The sequence below is a fragment of the Rhinopithecus roxellana genome, chromosome 1 (assembly GCF_007565055.1).
Source record: "Rhinopithecus roxellana isolate Shanxi Qingling chromosome 1, ASM756505v1, whole genome shotgun sequence".
Classification (NCBI taxonomy): Eukaryota; Metazoa; Chordata; class Mammalia; order Primates; family Cercopithecidae; genus Rhinopithecus; species Rhinopithecus roxellana.
The window spans coordinates 56,105,843-56,120,490 of NC_044549.1; the positions used below are offsets into that span (position 1 = coordinate 56,105,843).

General features: G+C 57.8%; 1 protein-coding gene across 4 annotated transcripts in view; it reads left to right on the plus strand.

Moving 5' to 3' along the window:
* CACNA2D2 (calcium voltage-gated channel auxiliary subunit alpha2delta 2) overlaps window positions 1-14,648 on the plus strand; it is a 140,325-nt gene that overhangs the window by 112,680 nt on the left and 12,997 nt on the right. For all 4 annotated transcript variants that reach the window (XM_030936261.1, XM_030936299.1, XM_030936350.1 and 1 more), the window contains exons 5-17: window positions 4,300-4,344; window positions 7,561-7,702; window positions 10,741-10,872; window positions 11,062-11,119; window positions 11,849-11,899; window positions 12,043-12,142; window positions 12,277-12,435; window positions 12,682-12,789; window positions 12,888-12,966; window positions 13,550-13,599; window positions 13,786-13,875; window positions 14,079-14,150; window positions 14,341-14,415. In XM_030936261.1, the coding sequence (XP_030792121.1) occupies window positions 4,300-4,344; window positions 7,561-7,702; window positions 10,741-10,872; window positions 11,062-11,119; window positions 11,849-11,899; window positions 12,043-12,142; window positions 12,277-12,435; window positions 12,682-12,789; window positions 12,888-12,966; window positions 13,550-13,599; window positions 13,786-13,875; window positions 14,079-14,150; window positions 14,341-14,415 (1,161 nt within the window). The remainder of the gene's footprint in view (window positions 1-4,299; window positions 4,345-7,560; window positions 7,703-10,740; window positions 10,873-11,061; window positions 11,120-11,848; window positions 11,900-12,042; window positions 12,143-12,276; window positions 12,436-12,681; window positions 12,790-12,887; window positions 12,967-13,549; window positions 13,600-13,785; window positions 13,876-14,078; window positions 14,151-14,340; window positions 14,416-14,648) is intronic.

The following is a 14,648-nucleotide window of genomic DNA, read 5'->3' on the forward strand; positions in this document are numbered from 1 at the left end:
AGTCTGCAGGGTCAGAGCTGGGACAAGAGATCAAGAGGGCAATGCCTGGATGTAAAACTCCTATACCCCTTTCTCGTCCCTGGCCAACCCAGACCCTTGGACACTAGGGAAACGATGGCCCTGATTAGCAGACAATGCCTCACATGCCCCCACAGGCGGGCAGCAGGTGCCCTGGTGCCCATAACGCTTAGGATAGATGAAGAGGGACCACCTGCCAGACCACACTTGGTGCCAGCACCATACTATGCCAATACTGTGTGCCACCGAAACCACCACCAGGGAGGAGCTGGGCCAGGGCATGGGTAGGGGAGGGGAAAGTGGCCATTGGCCCCAGGGCCTCAGTGCCAATACCAGGGCCTGCAGGAAACAAAGCCATGCACTGGGAGTTGAATGGAAGAGACAGCCCTCCCCTGGGAAGCGTAAGGGAAGGACACAGCCCTGCCCTGGGGAACGTGATGGTGGGAGTGGACGGAGCTCTGCCTAGGGACTAAAAGGAGGGCTGTGTGGGGGCTGGGCCAGGCTGGAAGAGCCAGCTGGACAGGACAGGTGGCCTTCCTGGCCTGAGGGTCTGACCCAGCCATAGGGCCCCTGCGTGCCTCTGCCAAGCCAGCGACAGACGGCTCTCTCAGAAAACAGTCCTCTTGGCCAGGCTGAGCTGGCACTAGGCCAGGGCAGGAAGGCCAAGCGTCCTCACTGGTGCAGCGGGTGGCTGGCCTGGGCCCGCACAGGCAGCTGGTGGGCAGGCGGCAGTCATGTCTGGCCAGGCCTTGGCAGCCACCTTCTAAGCACTGAACTCGGATGGCAACTGCCCTTCCTCCGCTCACCCCGTGCTCACTTCCTCAGCTTGTTCCCTGAGACCCACCCTCCTCACACCTCTCTTGGGCTTGGCTCCTGCTAAGGAGAATGTATGTCACCAACACAAGGGTCACATGGACCCTCCTGCCCCGCCCCTCACCTGTTATCTGTGTACCCAAGTCCACATGGGAGGGCATGTGTGTGAGTTCAGAGTGGGTGATTCCCCCAATTCCTGCCCAGTTGGGCAAAATGGCCCCTAAAATATCAGGTAACACAGGGTATGTCAGGGGAGTGGACCCCAGACATTAAGGACACCCGTTTCACCCCACCCGGGGCTCTTCCACACTCAGCCTCTCCTCTGGGCTGTGGAGTTGCAAAGACGGAAGGTTTCCACTCATGGGCAGAGTTGCCCCTACCCCTGGGGAGGCCCAGCTCCCTGTTCTCTTCACATCCTCAGAGGATATTACGAGTGGGGAAATAGAGACCCAGAGGTGAAGCCTCATGGAGGCTGCATGATTTAACTGGGCAGCCTTGCCTCCTCGGGGGTGACCCCTGGAATTCCTCAGAGGGCCACTGGGACAAGCCAGTAGGCTGGGTCCTTTTTGGCTCAGCCTCAGTCTTCACTCACTGCCCAGGATTCCAGAGCTCACATGTCCAGGTCAGAATTTGAGGCCAGGACTCTTTGCCGAGGCCCTTGTACTCGGTCACTAGAGTACCTGCCTCCTTGTTGCTTAACCCAGGTACTGTGTTGGCCCAAGCAGACAGAGGCCTTCTCGGGGACCCTCTCATCCTGACCCTGACGGCCCCCTCCTGCCACAGCTCCACACCACGTCATGCATAGCAGTCACATGTATTTATGATATGTTTTCACATGTATGACCTTGTGTGCCACCATCCATGCTCTTCTTTTTTTTTTTTTTTTTTTTTTTTTTTGAGACAGTCTCGCTCTGTCGCCCAGGCTGGGGTGCAGTGGCCGGATCTCAGCTCACTGTAAGCTCCGCCTCCCGGGTTCACGCCGTTCTCCTGCCTCAGCCTCCCGAGTAGCTGGGACTACAGGCGCCCGCCACGTCGCCCAGCTAGTTTTTTGTATTTTTTTAGTAGAGACGGGGTTTCACCGTGTTAGCCAGGATGGTCTCCATCTCCTGACCTCGTGATCCGCCCATCTCGGCCTCCCAAAGTGCTGGGATTACAGGCTTGAGCCACCGCGCCCGGCCCATCCATGCTCTTCTTACCAAGGAAGGGGCATGGTCTCACCCTCCTAGAGGCAGGAGAGGCCGAGAGGGGTCATTCCCACATGCATCAAGCCCTGGGGGGCAGGGAGGCCATACAGAATCCTGAGCCTCATCTGTCATCTGCAGGGGGCTAAGAATCCTCCTGGGTGACATGTCCCCCTATGTCCTTGACGCCACCAATATCTGATGTTCCACTAAGACCGTGAAACGGCAGAATAGAGAAGCGGAGCCCCTGGAGCAGCTGGAGAGGTGGCCCCAGTGAACGCTGAGGTGCCTAGTATTGACTCAGGTGCAGGCAGGTCCCAGCCACAGCCTGTGAGGGGAGTCCAGGGCTCCTGAGGGCTGCAAGTGACCAGCCCCCGCTTGTGTCCTTTCCCATCCTTGCGGAAGGTTTGCCTAAGAAGTGAGTGAGTGAGGCCCCAGGTTGTAATCTGCAGTCCTCCCACCGCACCCGCCTGTTTTCATTATGGAGGGAAAGAGCATCAGAGCTGTGTTTATAACCCCCTTTTAGATAACAAATCACATTTTCTTTTCACAGCGAGTGTGTTGAATTGATATTTTTTCCCCTCAGTTTAATGGGTTTGTGTGTTCAGGAATGATCTTCATCAACTGAAACTCCTTATTGTGTTTGATGTAATGTCAGCTTTCATTATGCGCTTTGGTTGGAGCTGGGTGCAGAGAAAGACCGAGCCCCCTGCAGCTTGGGCCCGGCCTCCGCCCCCGCCCCAGGCCCACTAGGGCTGCAGTCTTCTTGCACTGGTGGGTGGTAAGTGTGGGCAAGGTCGGCAACGGACTGGGAGGGCAGGTTGGAGCCAGGGTGCGAAGGCTTTCTTCTCCCTGCCCTCAAAGTGTCTGACTGATGGGGTCATATGGCTGCTGTAAGAAAGCACCAGACACGGCAGGTGCCCTGGATGCTGGAACTCTCGGGCCGCCTTTGGTCTTATGTTCATCTGCAAGTTGTGGTCTTGCCCATGCATGGTGCCAGGCATGCAGTCAGTATTCCAGAATGCTGGGACTAAGCCTGCACATTTAGCCGGTGGCCTGCAACCCCTCTACCCCTGGTGAGAGACAGACTAGGACTGTTCCCTGAAACAGTCCAAGGTACTGACGCAGCCCCTGGGCAGTCACCACAGCCAGGCCTTCCCAGAGTCCTGCCTGGGGAGTCTGGGGAGCCTGGGGCTCAGAGAGGGAGTGGTCTAGTCCTGGGGTCACACACTGAGTGAGCCCCAGCTGGGCCTTGGGAAGCGAGTGTCCAGGGTGACATCTGCCCTGGTGGAGTGACGGCTGGCTCTGCCTGCCGTTTCACAGCCAGGCCCTGGGGAGCAGACTTGGTCACCACTCCCATCTGCAGACCACAAAGAAACAAGCCCTGAGTGAGTAAGGGGCCACTGGGGCCACGCTGCAGGTTTTTGCTGTACGAAACAGGGCTGAGGAGCACCTGGAGAGGGTGACTTGGACAGTGACTCTGTCCTGAGTTGTGGCCCTGAAGCCCACGGGGGCAGAGTGTGGCAGCCCCTCCTAAGCCAGTGGCACGTGGCTGACACCGGGTTCACCTTCTGGCGGCCTCTGTCAGCCATGCTCGGTTCTGATTAAAGATCATTACACATGAAATTAGCCCGTTTGTGTTACGGGTCCCTGGGGCGGCCAGTGATTATGACGCACAGATGGCCAAGAACCCAGGCGACTGGCAAGCAGACATGGGCCAGGGACGGGCAGGGCACACACAGGCGGGTGAGGGCCGGGAGGCAGGCGCCAGGGACGGGCTTTGTTTTCTCCCGCTCCTGTTGTGGAAACCCCCTCGCATTTCACAACAAATCACAGATAATTAATAAGTACATGCCCGTAATGAGCAGGCTTTTTAATAGAAGAAATTGGAAGATGCAGCGTCGAGTCATTATTTCCCTCCTGCCCAAACTCGGCTCTGTTTTCTGTCTTCCTCGCTCCCTGGTGCTGCGTCAGCCGGCCTATCTGCAGACAGAGCCTGGAAGGCTGCAACCCAGGACCCTTGGCCCCTGAGTTAGGGAAGCCCAGGGAATTCCAACTGAGGGGTACTGCATGCTCCTGGAGCCTGTTCAGGGCCTCTGAAGATGGGCCTGACTGCATTCCCAGCCCTGACCCATCCAGCCCTTCCAGGAGGGTGGCTCTGGGTGGGGGAAAGGGACAGTCTCTGCCCCAGAGGAATCTAAGGGTGCCATGCAGGCCTTGAGGCTAGGAGTCCTGTCTGTCTCGGGACCCTGAGCAGCTAGTGCTGAGGCCTCTCTCCCCCCACCAGGAGGAAGACATCGTGTACTATGACGCCAAGGCTGACGCTGAGCTGGTGAGCACCCCCTCCTGAGCCACACCTCCTTGCTGGGTCTTGGTGGCCTCAGCTGTAAAATGGATGTTAGGACTCAGCGCCACACATTTTGAGCTCAACCCTGCAGAGCCGTGGTGACACAGGCCCCATCGTCCACCTCCCACAACTCCCTAGAAGTCCGGACCCCTCCAGGGCTGCATCTCTGAGCACTAGTGGGCTGAACTTGACTGCAGTGTGGGGCAGGTGGTGAGGCGCTTGACCCTCCCTGCACGGGGCAGTTTAGGTCCCAGATGCAGAGGGCCTCTCTTAAGTGCAGTGAGAGGAGGGAAACAGGGAGCAGCTGGGAAGGCTTCCTGGAGGTGGGCAGGTGTGAGCAGGATGCATTGATGTCCAGGTGCATTTCCAGGTTAGGCCAGCTCCCTTCCCTGTGCTGAGCACCCCACAGCCTGGCCCATCGTCAGACCCTGTCCCTGAGCTCACCTGGGGTCACCCACCTCAGAAGTAGTGGCACGAGGACTGACCAGAGAGCCCAAAGCCACACCACCCTTCTGCCTCCATATCACTCACTGGCTCAAGTCCGCCTGGGCTGCCCTGTGAGGTAGTGAGGTCCCCATCACCAGAAGACTCATGTGAAAGCTGTATGACTATTTGCAGGGGAGGTGGCTGTAGAGAAGACGAGTCTGAGGGTGTAGGGCACTTGAAGTAGACAGTGTTTTCTGAGCTTGTCAAGGCCCAAGACCCTCTGCCTGACTTTAAGGCAAAAGTAGTTGAACCTGACGGTCCCCTCTGTAAACAGAGGTGTCACAGCAGCACAGTGTCTGGACTGCTTGCTGATTCGGAGGACCCAAGATCTAGTCTTCCTCTCCTAGGCCTGTGGGCTTGGTGGGTTTCCGGGGCAAGTGAGAGGTACCCAATGACACCAGGAGGTGAGAAGGCTGGAAAGGATCCCTCTGCAGGATCCGCAGTGCCAGGCTGGCCTGGGAGAGCCGCAGAAGGGCACAGGGCCCGAGACAGAGCGGGGTGGGCTCAAGCAGGTGTGCTTCCCCTTGGCTGAGCTCCGTGGCTCCCAGAGAAGTTGCTAAAATTAAAGCTGGAATCTGAAATTCAAATGAAGAGCGAACCTTTAATTAGACCCTGAATCCAATTCCTTACCCCCCTTGGCAGCAGGCTGTAATTTTAGCAATCAGGGCATTAAATATAAACCAGGAGACTACAGTTGCCCACCATTCAAAGCCCCTGGGTTGGGGGTTGGCACTGACGGACTTCTTGGCCAGCCTTGTGCCCAGCGTCTACTAGGATGCTCTGAACCTACCTCCAGCAGCCTCAACTGTATCCAGGGCCCCAGCCCCTCACTCTAAATCATTGACTCCTTGCCCCTAGCCCCTTGGACTTCTGTTGGGGGGCTAGAGATTGCCCGACAAGGGAGCTTCACTCTGGGGCCCGGCTAGACCAGGGTCAGCTAGGCCAAACGCCTGGTATAAATGACAGAACGCACACATTTTCCAACTCCCCTGCTTGTTGTGTTGTTTTGTTTTTTTAATCTTTGCCAGAGGTACAGTTAGAGATCTTTCTAGACCATTTACTTTTAAATTACCAGCCAGAAGGTGGGGGTGGGGGAAAGAAAAGGAAAAAGTTTACCAGCTGATAGCTTATCAGAACAGAATCCAAATGTCACATTAGTTGGGAAAGTTGGAAGATTAAATTTTCTGGTGCCCTTCATCTGCCGCTGACATTTCGGGGGCTTTCTTCTCCCACGCCTCCCCCTCCTCTGAGCGGAACGTGAGTGGCGCACACCTCACAGGCGGCCGCTCCCACTCTGGCCTCCATGCTCCGAGGCTGCCTGCCCTGGCTCTACCCAGCACCTGAGGGCTTCTAGGGTGTGCCAGGGGTGGGCAGATGGGTGGCACACTGCAGAAGGGCAGTGGGAGGGCAGCAGACAGCTTGGATTCTGCTGTACAAAATCTACCCTCAAAGAGATGAAGAGTGTCTGCCACAGGCCCTTCAGAGCTGTGCCGCTGGGGTGTGGAGAGCTCATCTGGCGGGGTGGAGAGGCATGGTCACCCTTTCCCCAGACTGGACACAGCTTGGTCAAATGCCTAGAGGAAGAAACACAGGGGAGGGGCATGCCCAGGTCATAGTGGGCAGCGGGGGTCAGCCCACGTGGACCCATGGGGGAGAATGAATGAACTAAGCCTGGGCTGAGGGTGGTCACAGAGGCCTTGAGGGGCAGTGAGGGAGCGTATGGGGTGTTCAGCTGCTTATGATTCCTCCTACCAGCCTAGGAAGCCCCCCCAGCTTTGCTCTCCACCCTTAGCCTCCTTTCCCTTGACTCCCCAGTCTGGCTTTTCCTCTTTGCCTTCACTCTCTACCATCATCTTCCCTCCCCTCCCCCTTGCACACCTGCACCCAAGCCTGCCCCATTCCTATCGGCTGCGGCATCAACACTAGTCACAGACCCACTCCTGCCAGCCTGTGATGGTGGGCGGGGATGCACAGCGCATGCCCAGCCTGCCCGGCCGTGAGATGCCATAATTGGCACCTGTCAGGCCGCTGTGGCTCATTTTAGAAAATCAACAGGGGCCCTTTCAGTCCTGCTGCTACTAGGCACCACAGACCCTCCCTCTGGAGGTCAGCAGGTCTGAATGGTAGCCCCCAGCCCAGCTCTCCCAGGTTAGCCTCCCCAGCTCAGACTCTACAGCCGTCAGGCTGCAGGGGATAGTGCCCTGCCTTAGATAGGGCTAGGGCCCTCTCCCTGCTCCCAGAGGAACTCCATGAAGGGGCTAGGCAGGGCCCAGTGATGGCTGTGGGGGCCCAGAGCTCCTAGGAGGGACTGCTGAGGCCTGCCTGTCAGTGTACAAGGCATATCCTTGTAAGCAGAATTCTGGAGCCCGCTCCTTCTGACTGGCTCCATGATGCCTCCTTCCCTAATTGGTTTTCAAGAATGTGGAGAAGGGGTTGGCTTCGTTTTGGTTCTAGAATTTGGGTTTAGCAAATGTGGGGATGGTGGGTGGGGTGGGCAGGGGGAAGTGGGAGTCACAGGCCCCTTGGGTGAGGGGTCCAACCCCGTGTCCATCTGTCCCTGTGTCTCTCCATCTGTCTCTCCTACTGCAATGGTCCCTCTTTTTGAGATGCCCCTATCTCCTGGACTCTGGCCCTCCCTGCCCCTACTTGCAGGCCTCTACAACCCCATTCACCATTTTCCAGCCCTGACACCGCTGGGGGGTGCCCTTTCTGCAGGACGACCCTGAGAGTGAGGATGTGGAAAGGGGGTCTAAGGCCAGCACCCTAAGGCTGGACTTCATCGAGGACCCAAACTTCAAGAACAAGGTCAACTATTCATACACGGCTGTTCAGATCCCCACGGACATCTACAAAGGCTGTGAGTGTGCAGAGCGATCGGGACAGCCCATCCTACCTGCCATGGGGGCAGGCCCACTGCCAGGGCATTCTTGAGTCCCTGGGGACAGAAGGCCAGTGCCATCTACCTCCAGCCTCCTACACCTGAGATTATTCCTGTGCACCTCTCAGATTCACCCACCTGTGGGCATCAAGCACTCACAGGCAGAGCCTCACCCTAACACTCAGCAAGTTGCAAAACACTGAGCCTCTATCCCTGTGCATGCATGGTCTCCTGCCCACGTGTCCACAGGCACCCACACGAATGCACGCACACACACACCATTCCCCACATGTGGGACTGAGTGCCCGCCTGCCCCTGAAGCAACTCCTCACCACCCTTCCCCATTCCCTGCCCCCAAGTAGAAGTGGTTGAGAAGCTGCAACACATCAGGTGGACACTGAGGGCAGGGGGACAGGAAACCACTCCTCACAGATACCAACCCTATGACACTGCCCTCCTTCTCCTGGGCATAGAACCAAGGAGGTAGGAAGTTTTCCTGCCGAGAGCAGCCAGGAGCTGGGGATGTGGGGAAGGGGGATGTGGAAGAGGGTGGTTGACAGTCCAAGCTCCGGGGACAAGGCAGTTTTACACAATGGGGAAACGAGGTCACTATAGCTAGAAGGATTTGAGTCAGACATGAGGAGGAACTTCCTGAAGCTCCTGGGAGGTAAAGGGGGAGGAAGCCAAGAGTCAAACACTGGATGGGGAGCTCCAGCAGCAGGATTGAAGGCACTGAGGCCTGTTGTTTCTGACACAGTTTTATGAACATCTACAGAGTAGCCTTGGAATCCAAGGAGCCCACTGGGCTGGGACTCAAAAGCCCCAGAGCCACTGCCTCAGCTCTAGAATGCAGGGAATTCCCAGGGTCCTCAGGGAGGCCCTCTCCACCTCAGGGTCAGCTAGGCCTTCTGGGCAGCCTCAGGCCAGGGTGGGGAAGGATGCTCCCCCCTGCTCCCTGCAGCCTGCCTGCAGGCCACCTGCCTGAGCCAGTCGAGGGGCACTATCACAGGCAGGCATGCTAATTAAAAAAGGAGCCACACCGCCCTCTCCAGTCACCCCTCGCTACCCACACAAATTGCATTTTATATGTTTTTTATTTACTGTGTCACTTTTAATTAAATCTGTAATCACCTGCCTGAGGGGGCATGGTCCCCTTTGCCAACTCACCGTGATCTGAGAGTATGTGCACATGGGTGCCGGTCTGTGCGCATGGGGCTGAATAGCAGGCCCTTTCCAGGCGGGGGCAGGGGTGTTTGCGTGAATGTGCCTTGCCATGTATGGGTGTGCGCGTGCGGGGTCACAGGTACCTGCATGGACAGCCCACGGAGAGCAGGGGTCTCCTCTTGGCCCTTGACCTGAACCAGGGACACCCCTCTGCTCTAAGCCTGTCATTGTGCAGATGGGAAAACTGAGGCACAGTGAGGGGTGGGACCTGCTGGGCAGACTCCCTCAGGGCAGACAGTACTTTGTGAAACTCTGGAGGGCCTGGCATTATTTTTTCCTTAGAGAGAAAAATAGAAATTGTTCAACTCACTAAGTTTCTAAATTAGGAACAGGACCATAACATACTGTTCAATAAGCACAGCCAATGCTCGAAATGTGTTTTGTTTTCACATTATGGTCAGTTATGGGAAGCCACAGGAACAGACAGCGAAGGGAGTGGGAGCAGGGGCAAGGATCAGGCAGCAGACACAGCAGAGGCCCCACGCTCCAGAGGGGCTGCCAGAAGGAGAGTGCCCAGGAGTGTGTCAGTGCCCCGGGGCTGGGTCAGAGGCTTAAGAATTGTAAATCATGCTTTCTACCTTTGCCTGCTAAAGGTGGTCTCTGGTTCTCACTTGAGGTCGATTTTTGATGGGGATCCCTGTATGGGGAGACAGTGGCTGGGCTCTACATGGGAAGAAAGAGGGTGGATGTCCCTGGAGGAGGAAGGAGGCACAGAGGCCTGGCAGAAGCAGCTGTGTCCCGCTCCTGCCATTTTGTCCGAGTGTCCAGGGACAGGGTCACTGCACACATGAGAACATGTGTCACACACACACATCAGGCCGCCCTGAGTTGGGGGTCGAGGGTACTGCTCAAACCATCCTGGGTCTCTGCCCAGGTTGAAGGGTCCGCAGGATGGAGTCCATTGGAGCCTTGTTCTGTGTGTGTGTGTAGGGATAGATCTGGACAGGGGATCACACATGCACAACTGCAAGGGTTGAGGGGAAAGGGAGAATGGGGTAACTGATGATAGCGGGTAGTGAGCAGGACCCACGAGTGTCCCCTGTAGGTCCAGAGTGGTGTGTAGGCAAGAGGGTGTGTGCCCTCGTGCCCATGGTGGCAGCTGGGTTGCTAGGTAGGTGGGTTGCATCTGGCTGGAAACACACAGGTTAGACACAGGTGTACCTGTTGGCAGGGTGCAGGCTGTGTGTGTGTGTGCATGCGTGTACAAGTACACGTGCCTGTGTTGGAGCAGGATCTGGCACCGCCCCTGCCCCTCTAAGAGCCCCCGCCCCCACCCCTGCTTGCTTCTGGCCCCAGTTGATTAATCATGGAGCTGAGTGGCTTCCAGCTTATCAGGTACCTTAATAGCTGAATAATTCCAGCCCCATCAGCGGGCCCTTAATTGCTTTCTTGTTGCTGCAGCCTGGAGTGCATGCGAATGGGTGAGCTCCTGGGAGACCAGCGCTAGCTCCAGGCTGCGTGCTGGACCGAGGGCTCCCAGCTCCCAGCACCCTGCCACCTGGGCAGCCCCTCTCCAGAAGCTACCAGCCACAGCTGCCCTGCCTACTCATGTGGGGCCTGGAGGAAGAGTAGGCTGAACTGTTCCTTTCACAGCTTGGGAGGGGTGAGGATCAGGAAGTCTTCCTGGAGGAGCTGGGGCAGCCACAGCTGGGCCCTGGGAAATAGGGAAGGTCTGGATAGGCTGAGAACAGATGGAGCATTCTGAGTGGGGGCACAGGCATAAGTGTCGTGGTGGTGGGTTTGGCAAGACACAGCCCAGGTGCTCCCCACCCCAGCTCCCCGCTTCCCCCCAGCCACCGTCATCCTCAATGAGCTCAACTGGACAGAGGCCCTGGAGAATGTGTTCATGGAAAACCGCAGGCAAGACCCCACGCTGCTGTGGCAGGTCTTCGGCAGTGCCACAGGAGTCACTCGCTACTACCCGGGTAGGTACCAGCCCCTGTCCTCTGTCCGCCCAGCACCCCTCCTTTCTCCATCTGCCAGCTCACCCATCCTGGAGGCATGGGACAGAGTGGCTGCTCTGTAGTCTGTGGTGGCCCAGTCACCTCTGCAAGGCCTGCCTACCCAGCTCAGCCCTTTCCTGCTGGTCCCGCTCACTTTCTCTCCTCCCTCAGCTACCCCGTGGCGAGCCCCCAAGAAGATCGACCTGTACGATGTCCGAAGGAGACCCTGGTGAGCAAGCAAGAAGGAGCTAGGGAGAGACACCCCCTCAGCTCCCCACCTTTCCTGCCTGCTCCCCTCCCTCCCCATTTCCAAGCCCCTAGCAGGGCGCAGCCAGCTGTATCCAATTTTCATTTCACACATCGTTGCAACTGGAAAATGGATCCCATCACCCAGGCAGGCCTCCCAGCTGCCATGCCCCCCGTCCACTGCCTAGCACCCCCACCCACTCAGGGCTGAGAGATTGGAAGAGAGATTGGACCAGAGGGGGTCCCCAAAGGCAGATGTAGCCTCCGTAGGGTTGGCCAGCCCCTGCCCTACCTGTCTGAGCCCCAGATACCCCTCCCCTCTGCTCTGCCCCTCCGGCAGCTCCCTATGAGTATCCTTCCCTGGCACCTGCGCCATCCCACACACAGCTAGACTCTGCCCTCGGGGCCCCAACCTGAGGCAGAGAACACAACAAGCCACTGAAGCCAGGAAATGTGGCTCCTGCCCCCTCTGGGGATCACCTGCTCATATATCCCCCTGGTACTTTTTCCTTGCCGAGGAGCCAGACCATTCATGTCATGGGCAAAGACTGTGTCTGTTTCATTAAATGTGGTGTCATCAGTGCCTAGAACCTTGCCTGGCCCACACAGTGCATGCTCAGGAGAAATGTATTGAATCAATATGTGTGTGAAGGAAGGAAGGATCCACATGGTCCCAGTGGGTCTTACCCTAACAGAGGCATCTCCTGGGCAGGTATATCCAGGGGGCCTCATCGCCCAAGGACATGGTCATCATCGTCGATGTGTGAGTGAGCAGTGCTGGCAAGTGGGGCTGGGGCAGGGGCGGGCAACGGGCTAGACTCTGCTGCCCTGAACATCATGGGGGATGGGCAGGAGAACACTTGAGGTTCCCCTGGCTCCTCCACGGCCCCTGCCTGACCTCTCCAGGAGTGGCAGTGTGAGTGGCCTGACCCTGAAGCTGATGAAGACATCTGTCTGCGAGATGCTGGACACACTGTCTGATGACGACTATGTGAATGTGGCCTCGGTGAGTGCCAAGGTGGCAGATGGGGCAAAATGGGTCAACCCACCTGCCCTGCTCCTGTGACCACCACCAGCCCCATGCAATAGCTGCCTGCCCTGGCCAGCCTGAGGCCAGTCACCACCCTGCTGTTCCTGCAGTTCAACGAGAAGGCGCAGCCTGTGTCATGCTTCACACACCTGGTGCAGGCCAATGTGCGCAACAAGAAGGTGTTCAAGGAAGCTGTGCAGGGCATGGTGGCCAAGGGCACCACAGGCTACAAGGCCGGCTTTGAGTATGCCTTTGACCAGCTGCAGAACGTGAGCCCTGTGGATGGGCAAGTGGGCGGCTGGGGGAGGAGAGGGTCCAGGCTTGGTGACACCCAGGAAATCAAGATGGATGGCCTCATTAGCACCAAACAGGCAGCTTGGACAGATAGCACCATATGCTGTGGGGGAGGAGGGCCAGAGATCCAGGCTCACTGCGGGAGGGAGGCCCTGCCCCTGGACCAGGGAGGGCTGAGAGCTGGGGCTGAGAGCTGCCTGCCTCCGCCTCACTCCTCTCAGTCCAACATCACCCGGGCCAACTGCAACAAGATGATCATGATGTTCACGGATGGTGGCGAGGACCGCGTGCAGGATGTCTTTGAGAAGTACAATTGGCCAAACCGGACGGTGAGGCTCAGCTGAGGCAGGGGCTGCCCTGACCTTGGCCCTGTACAGGGGAGGGCTGTCCCCTGGTGGCCACAGCAGTAACCTCAAACCCCTCACAGGTGCGCGTGTTTACTTTCTCCGTGGGGCAGCATAACTACGACGTCACACCGCTGCAGTGGATGGCCTGCGCCAACAAAGGTACCTCCCCTGTGCATCACTGTCAGGGGCCTGCCTGCCATTTCTTTTTGTCGATTGCATATGTTGTTCAACTGTCCATCCATATGTCCAGCCGTGTTGTTCACCCGCTGCGAGACAGTGCCTCCTCCCATCCACGAGGCTGTCCCTCACTCTGTCTGGAGGCTAACATGTCCACCTGACTGAGCCTCTTTTTGTCCATCTGTCTGTCTGTCCATTATCCAACCGTCCCCCAGCTTGTCTACTCCTGCATCTGTTTGCTGATCCATCCGTCCCTCTGTGCACTTGGGCCTGGCTGCCGGGTGGACTTTGGCATTGCACCCTAGAATGAGGGACCTCAGACCTCAGGCTCCTCCCTCCTCGTCTCTGCCCCCTGCTGTGCTTCCTGATACTGCTGCACTCACTCCCTCTCCATAGCACTGCCCTTGGCAGGGCAGAGGCCAAGAGCACTAAAGGGAGAGGACTCCAAAGAGAGAGGAGCCCAAGAGGCGAGGCAGGGCTGCAGACACACCCCAGGGGCAGGGCCCTCTGTACATGGGTCCTGCAGTGCCAGCCAGGCCCACCTCTGCCTCTCCTTCCTTCACAGGCTACTATTTTGAGATCCCTTCCATCGGAGCCATCCGCATCAACACACAGGTAAGACTGGGGGAGGCCCCTCCTCCCAGTCCTTGACTTCCCTGCAGGGATGCTGTGTGCCATGGGCTGCTGTGGGCCAAGGGCGCCCCCTCATGGCGGCTGGGGCACAGTCCCAGTGCCTGGGGAGACAGAACAGGCAGTGCCTGGGAAAGGCACTCATGACCCCCACCACTGCCCCCTCCCCAGGAGTATCTAGATGTGTTGGGCAGGCCCATGGTGCTGGCAGGCAAGGAGGCCAAGCAGGTGCAGTGGACCAACGTGTATGAGGATGCACTGGTAAGGCCTCTGGGCAAGGAAGGGATGGGGCTGGCACCCTTCCCCCAGGGATGTGCCCACAGGTCAAGACCCTGGAGGGCCCCCTTAGGGGGTGAACCAAGCACAGGAGAAAGAGGTGGCCTGCACTTGAGCCCCTGCTCTGAACACTCGGGGTGGGGTCAGTGCTGGCCACAGGTGACTTCATCATCTTCCTCTCCCTTCAGGGATTAGGGTTGGTGGTAACAGGGACCCTCCCTGTTTTCAACCTGACACAGGATGGCCCTGGGGAAAAGAAGGTGAGGAAAGGGGAGGGTTGGGGCTATGGGTGTGCCTGGAGAGGGATGGGCACGCCCACAGCAGGTCTGGGGGTGGAGGAGAGGCAGGGCAGGCCTTCACACTGCCTGTGAGAGCAGCTTGAGGCCTTGTGGAGGGTGGTTCCCCATGGAATTGAGCACATTGCAGAGCCCCCCATGCTTCTGCTCCCAGAACCAGCTGATCCTGGGCGTGATGGGCATTGATGTGGCTCTGAATGACATCAAGAGGCTGACCCCCAACTACACGGTGAGCATCCATCCACCCGCCCATCCGCCTACCCTGCCTCCCATGTGGACGCAGGCAGGCTCAGCAGAGAAGACTGATGGGTGTTACAGCGCCTCCATGGAGACCTCTGAGTTCAGGGGGTCAGGGAAGGTTTCCCCAGGAGGTGACCTTGGGTCTAGAGCAAGGTGACCTTGGGTCGGCAAACTTTCTGTAAAGGGCCAGACTGAATATTTTAGGCTTTGCAGACTTAAATA